At 49.6% G+C, this 6,919-nt stretch overlaps 1 protein-coding gene across 1 annotated transcript in view; it reads right to left on the minus strand.

The window, feature by feature from the left end:
- Nucleotides 1–6,417, minus strand: part of EAH_00008330 (C2 domain-containing protein, putative) — a gene marked incomplete at both ends in the record, with an annotated part of 13,278 nt that extends 6,861 nt beyond the window's left edge. The window contains 19 exons of the mRNA XM_013395685.1: nucleotides 31–170; nucleotides 437–691; nucleotides 921–992; nucleotides 1,115–1,160; nucleotides 1,330–1,441; nucleotides 1,702–2,101; nucleotides 2,332–2,444; nucleotides 2,542–2,719; nucleotides 2,930–3,033; nucleotides 3,345–3,525; nucleotides 3,615–3,675; nucleotides 3,824–4,015; nucleotides 4,205–4,302; nucleotides 4,462–4,582; nucleotides 4,788–4,924; nucleotides 5,083–5,401; nucleotides 5,578–5,723; nucleotides 5,882–6,028; nucleotides 6,235–6,417. Coding sequence (XP_013251139.1) covers nucleotides 31–170; nucleotides 437–691; nucleotides 921–992; nucleotides 1,115–1,160; nucleotides 1,330–1,441; nucleotides 1,702–2,101; nucleotides 2,332–2,444; nucleotides 2,542–2,719; nucleotides 2,930–3,033; nucleotides 3,345–3,525; nucleotides 3,615–3,675; nucleotides 3,824–4,015; nucleotides 4,205–4,302; nucleotides 4,462–4,582; nucleotides 4,788–4,924; nucleotides 5,083–5,401; nucleotides 5,578–5,723; nucleotides 5,882–6,028; nucleotides 6,235–6,417 — 3,005 coding nt within the window. The remainder of the gene's footprint in view (nucleotides 1–30; nucleotides 171–436; nucleotides 692–920; nucleotides 993–1,114; nucleotides 1,161–1,329; nucleotides 1,442–1,701; nucleotides 2,102–2,331; nucleotides 2,445–2,541; nucleotides 2,720–2,929; nucleotides 3,034–3,344; nucleotides 3,526–3,614; nucleotides 3,676–3,823; nucleotides 4,016–4,204; nucleotides 4,303–4,461; nucleotides 4,583–4,787; nucleotides 4,925–5,082; nucleotides 5,402–5,577; nucleotides 5,724–5,881; nucleotides 6,029–6,234) is intronic.
- Nucleotides 6,418–6,919: the final 502 nt, after the last annotated feature.

Raw genomic sequence — 6,919 nt, forward strand, 5'->3', positions numbered from 1 at the left:
TCGGCGGGCTCGGTGAGGAGCGGCCGCCACTTCCACAAGTCTTCAAAGTCGTAGGTAATGCAGGCTGGATGGAGGTTCTGCAAATTGCCCCAGAGCTGAAAATTGTTGAAAACGACCTCAATAGAGCTGTACGGAACATAAGAAAGGGTCGAGTCCGGCTTCAGCAGGTCCTGGAGAACAAGCAGTCATATTGAACGAAACCATTGTGGAAGCAAACGGGTATTCATGCAGGGGATCGGCTAGCTGGGATGCAGCAAAGGGAAAAGAGGGCCTGTTCTTGAGCCTTCTTCGTGTTACTAGCCCACTATGCTAAGCAAACAGAGCAGGGAAAGACGTGGGAACAGCCCGTATCCTACACAAGGAAACATGCTAGGGGCTTCACGAATCCTGAGATCAAAGGATCACTTCAGCAAACAATGATACGGAGGCAACGAACCTTAACAGGAGTGATGGGGAGTTTGTCCAGCTGCTCTTGCATCATCTTCCTCAGCTCAGCCTTGTCGACCTTCTCCGCTATTCGTTTCGTTTTCGCAGCAGCGCTTGTTTCCGTGAGAATGCCTCCTTCCTCCATCACAAGGTTGGGGTCTAGTCTCTCATCTGGAGCCACATCTTCCCCCCATATTTCTGAGTCGGGGATGGTTGCCCCTTCAGCGGCCATGCGAGCAGCATCAGCAGCAGCTGCTGCTTGAGACTGTACATGCCACAAAGCTCACTAGTCACAGCAAAAGCAAGATCTCAACATCCAATACTGCCGCAGCACTGTCAAGAGCCAGCACAATTCACGTGTTAGAATATCCAGTTTGGGGAAAAGCTGACGGCTAGCAAGGTTAAATTTGTCTGTGCTATGGGGAGCATGTCTATATGCTAGCCTCTCACAAGCTCTCGTATGCACCACATGCATTAATTGGGAAGAGACTAACCTCAATCCACGCAAACCACTCTTCGAGGTAGGTTCCTTCCCAATACTTTTCGGCGGCTTCTTCCAGTGATTCCTATCATCAAAAGGGCATCAGGCTATAGCAAAACAAAAATGGGAAGATGCATAAAATCAAACCAAAACTGGCAACAAGCAGATCTCCAAACACGATGTTCCCCTGGATATTACAAGGCTCACCTTCGGCTTAAAGTTTTCCGGAGGCCCCTTCGATGGATAGCCCCACCTAGACCGGAAAAAGAACCACTAAACATAAAGCGTACTCTCAACAAAAAGGCAAGAGGACTCCCAGAGAGCGAGAACACAAGTAGTGGACGCTAGATCCTTATAATGGGTTGAACTGAGTTCAAAAGCCTTTTATTTTGGCGCTTTTGCAAGGAATCTGTGTTAAATACCGATACGGGAGGCAGTAGCGCTTCCGGTTTGTTGGTTCCCAAAATACTATCCATCCGCCAGCGTGGCGAGTCATAACCCATGCGTGGTCCGTCGTGTACCCGTCAATGGTCCCTGAGCAGCGCAGATTCATCAACTCCAGGCTGCGCTCCCTGTAGCTGAAAAGAAGACTCTAGGTAAAACGAGCAACAGTCAAGAGTACCCTGATGAGAACAAGTACTATTCAGGTGAGAACAAGCAAAAAGAAACTCAGAAAACAAAGGGAGCACTCCAGGTGTTTTCGTAGCTCTACACTGACACCGGCCGCGGGTTGCCCTCCATCAGCTACAGGCACGAGAGCAAAAACACTATGCTTTCAGAGGCATATGGCCTACCTTTACAGACATATGCGTCGTATTCCAGCCCAAGTAGGCAGCTGCACAGTAAGACTGCGTGATCATTCACTCCCCCTCTCCTAGTAGTCAACAGGGAAGCCGGGCTTTGCCACCTCTGGAACTCCCCGTCGCGCAGCTGCTTTGGGGAAAACAGATATGCGATGTTGCTCAGCCAATGCAGCAGCTCCCCTTCCACAGCCAGCTGAGCTGGCACGGCGATTGGCACAACAAATGACGGCAGCGGGAAAATTAGACGGCTCTGGGAATGTTCCGCTACACTCACAAATCTCCTTTCTTTTGGAGCCTCGGGGAACCACTGCAAATACATCTTCTGCCACCTCCGGAAATCCTTGTTCCATCGGCGTTCAACCTGCATCCAGATGTCGTTTGAATTTTTAACCTACGCCAAAAACACAAGAGCGTTTAGCTCATGCTGAAGCAAGAAAATCGCAGTGAGGGGCGACGGCCTTTTAGAAGAACGTGTACAGTGGGGCCTAAAGTGCAGAATGATTGTGCAAGCGAGATGCACAGCCTGCAGCCTGCTTAACAGGACCAGTTGGAAGGAAGGACATTCATCGTGATCATGTGTCGTTGCATGCGACCGAGCGAGAGCTCTTTCTGATGGCTTACGACTGGCTGCGGAGGCATCTCAACATCTTCAGGCATAGGAGGAATAAAAAACACCTCGCACCAGAGTAAACTCCTTTCGCCAGTCATCTGTGGCAATGTAGACCCTTTGAGCTCTACATAACAAGAGAAGGGTACAAGGAATATCAAAAAATGACACCCCAGTTGGGAGTTCAAGGGGATGCATGTGCACACCCTCCCGCAGCTACTCACCTAGCACTCTTTTTAACACTAATGTCTCATAGGGCCACTCGTAAGGAGGCACAACAACTCTGTCATCATCCGGCAGAACAGTATCACCAAATCCGGAGTAATCGGAATCATCTCGGTTTGCGAACTCTGCTGGTCTTCCGTCTGGCAGTCGAGTTTTTTCATCGCTTTCTTCGACTCCCTGAGGCCACAAACAGAACGACGCCAGCACAACAACGCAAGCGAATGACTCGTCTCCTGAAAGGCTTTGGGGTGTCTGGTAGCAGAAGGACAGGATGGCGATGCCCAATGGTGAGTGCAACTCAACTTAAAGGCAGCAGCGTGCACTGCACTGCCAACGCATGCTAGCAAACTAGACAGCTGTAATCCACGTGCTGCTTCTAGATCTAACCACAGCTAGGCTTCTTGTGTCTCGCTGTCCTTCCTTCCAAAGAAGATGAAGGCTTATGTCTGCCCCTCCAAGAAAGTCAGACGTGGTATCGTCTGAGTCCCAAACTTCAAAGGACAATGCACCCTTTGCAAACAAATCCAGAGGCAGCGTATACTGAATCACAAATGCACAGCGTCTCTAAAGTAAGACTGTCAAAACACGCAAGCATAGGGCTGGATAAGCATGTGAGATCATGAGATGTAAGGGGCCACAAACGTGTCAGTTGCATCAGAATCTTCAAACGTATGGATCCCTAAAGACAGGCCAGTGGACGTCACAAACGGGGAAGTACACAGCAGTGTAGAATTTGTAATATTTTAATTATACATTTTTTCGGCATTTGCAGATACTGCAGATAACACGGAGTGCGCCTTACCTTCCGAAAAAGGGGGCTTGTCCTTTCCCTCGGATCTAATAGCCTCACTGGGAAATAAAAGCTCTGGTTGAACACTGGGCGAAGTGTGTTCTCTCGCCTCGCCCCCGAGTTGACCATTCCATCCCATTTCACCTACAATGGAGTCAAGCAACATCGCAGTTGGATAGCAAATGATTTCTACCTACTCGTTACAGAGGCACGGCCTGCAGAGAACAGCAAGTGGGAAGCAAAACAAATGGGTGCCGGCCCAAATCTGCAGCGCACCTTTACCATTGGGTTAGAACTGAAAGAATCTGCATTGGCGACAGGGAGGTTCTCGCACTTAAAAACTCTGTTGGAAATGCAGATGCACACACAAACAAGAAGGTTCACGCGGACAGGCAGAGGAACAGACAGAAAGGCGCAGACGGACCCAGGAAAAAAAAGCGGGCAACTTTCGCTCGCGAGCAGGCAACTGCGCTGTAGACCAAACGGCTCACCTCACGACAAGATATTGTTCTTTCAAGTTAAGCTGCGTTACAAGGGCCGTGCCTGCGACGGTCTGCATTGGCCGGAAAGGAACGTTCTCGTAACCCAAAACCCCGACGGACCGCACAAAACATCGAATGTTGCCAATAATTTCTCCCTGCTGAAATTTGCTGGGATTAGTTGTAAGTTTCTTTACGACTCCTCTGCGAGCAAATCCATGAGCCAGAGATCGTAACCCATGTGCGCATGCTAAGGAGACGTCGGCACGCTCACCAAACGAGCGTTTTCTTCAAGGTTCCTCTAACGACGCTTTACAATCTTGCCTATGGCATAGATAGCTCCAGACGCATGTTGATAGCAACAGCGTACTAGAAAAAGTAGGATATTCTTACCTGAAAAGCGGGTACGTCGTAACTGACTTCAGGGACATGATGCAGACCCCCAGTTGTAGCGGGGGACGATACCACTGGTGTTCAAACTGACAGGCCACCTGTTGTCGCACGAACAGCAAGCGGTGTGGGTTTTTATAACTCGAACCGCTAAGGACAGCGGCATTTCGCCGTTGATGCAGCATCAACAGCGAAATATCGCTGTCCTTAAAATGTCCAGTTTTCTAAAGACAGGCGAGACGGCTCCAAAGTCGGCTTACCGTCACGACGATGTACTGATTACTAAGCGATGGAAGCGTGCCACGAAAGGAGAAGAATCCAGCGTAAGACCAGTAGTTGTTCTTGCTTGTATGAGTCCTGGCTACAGAACGTTGCATAGACCTGAAAAAGGACACAAACACTAAGCACTTTTGCTGACTCTACCCACACGGCTTAACATAAACAAGGATACACAGAAGCTTATTGCGGAAAGAAAACTGATTAACTGCAGCGGAAGAATACGACCCTGGCAGAAGAACCCCGTTTCCTAATCTCCCAGGCCAGTAGAACGAAAGGAAACCACCGGAGATGCATTGCTGATTCGTACCTTCCCTGAACGGGGACATTGAGAGAGAGGGCCTTCGCGTGCTGTTGAAGTTTCGCAGGCATTTTCTTGTCCGGTAGAAACCACCAACTGTCAAAAACCATGTCGATGTCAAACACCTCATTTAATTGAAGAGAGACCTGCAAACCGTCAGCATGGGGGAACAATCGCCAACGAAGAAGTCGTGTAAACACCCAGAACTGTGCAGCGTCCACCCACAGTTGAGAGCCTCTTACCCATGTAGAAGCTTAGTCAACGACTACCCCCGCTTGTGCTCAAAAGGTTCAGAATTCCTTACCCGCATCTTATGCACTTCATAACTCCGTTTACTACCTGGGAGTTTGCGCTTCAGGAGGAGCTGGAACTCCGGCTCCATGTCAATGATTTCCTTGAGCGTGAGTCGGGCTGAGGCGTATAGACTATTGAACGAGAAGTCGCTTATCTTCCACTGCTCCACAGTAATGCAGAAGTTGTGGAGTTGGTTGTACGGGAGCAAAAAGACTTTCAAAGGCCATACAACCAAAGGGGCAGCCAAAGGACGGTACTCCCCAGGTCCCAGTCTGTAGCCAGGAGTAAAGAGAAACCGACGGCGTAAGGAGCCACGAATCACTCTATTCCTGCAAGCAGATCATAGAGCAAGGCCAGGCATCAGTCTTCTTTTAGAACTATGTGCTTGTTTTGAGGAGACGAACTGCGCATGCCCTGATCATCGTGTGCATACCACAAGAGCAGTGACCTAGATTGAAGGTGCACGCAAGCAAAGGCGCAAGCAAATGCCTTCTTTCACCCTTACCTATTAACATGCCCAAAAGTGATGGAATAGAAAAAGTACTGCTCCTTCGTCTCAAGGTTCATGAAGGAGTTGATGAAAAACGATGACTCCCACATCCGCCGCCTGTCCATGGGGTCTAACGCCTTCGACCGACGGTCTCGCCTCAGCTGAACGGCAATTAAAGTATACCGAACAGAGCCATCTACAATGAAACAGCTGAAAGCGGTAGCAATGGAGAGTACGAATATTGCAGCTTCCCACCCTGTATGGCAGAGAGTTGTGGCTCTCGATTCAGTGTTGGGCTGGGGGCCCTACAGCAGCTCACGCGGTCAATTTCTTCAAAGTCCTCATCATCGAACTCGAAAGTGCCCGAGCTCTCGCTGCTGCTGCTGCTGCTGCTGGTGCTGCTTTCTGAGCTGCTGCTGGCTTCGCTGCTGCTGCTCTCACTGGAGCTTCCGAATGTTGCTTGGTACTGCGGACACGGCAAATATGCGTATAGGGTTTTCGTACTTATCCCTTTTCTCACCGGCGGTTCAAGATACACATGGGAGTCAGCCACGCATCAAGTGTACGAAGGTGTTGTCAGGCGTTGTGTGCGGTGACACTCGTCATAAGGTCATTTTGGCGACTGTTTTGGTCTATTGTCTAGCACTCAGTTTCGGGATATTTATTACTAACCTTCTGCTTTCCAATTTTCCTTCCGTAGGCGTCAAAGTCGAACAGTTGAACACCCTTAGGCTCCTCGTCAACCCCCTCATCCTCATCTTCCGGTTCGCTGGGTTTATCCCCGAGAATCTCCTCGTTCAAGTTTCGCTTTGCTGCAACTCGCAGCTGCGAGACGTCTTCGTGGTCAGGATCCATGGTGGCCCACAGAGCCGGCTTCGGTCTACAAGCGCTTTAGGGCCCCTGCATCCTTGCGTCAATGTATGATGTCTCACCAGAGGCTTCAGGGTGACAGGCTCAGAGTCAAGCTGTACGTAAGAATCGAGCAAACTTCAGCTGAAAAGGTCATTCAACATACGTTGGCTAATAAGAGATTACTATAGAACCCATGAGGCGTTTGCCGGCAGGCCACATACAAAAGTCAGAGTGAGCTTCTCGTGGTAGCAAATCCGTCTCCAATCTCACTAATTTCATGTTGCAGATGTATATTCGATTGGAAAATCGGGTAAATATCTATAAAAGCGGGAAATGCAGTGGAGGGAACTGGAGGCTGCCGCGAGGCCCTCCTTCCCTGGCGTGGTCAGCAACTAGAGGCTGCAGCAAGACCCGCTCTTCCGGGCGTGGTCCGCCGCCTCAATAATGAACAGTTTGAAGGGAATTTAATATTCTTTATGATATACAATCTAAATTATGAATGCAG

The sequence above is a fragment of the Eimeria acervulina genome, genomic scaffold (assembly GCF_000499425.1).
Source record: "Eimeria acervulina Houghton genomic scaffold, Eah_scaff39, whole genome shotgun sequence".
Lineage (NCBI taxonomy): Eukaryota > Apicomplexa > Conoidasida > Eucoccidiorida > Eimeriidae > Eimeria > Eimeria acervulina.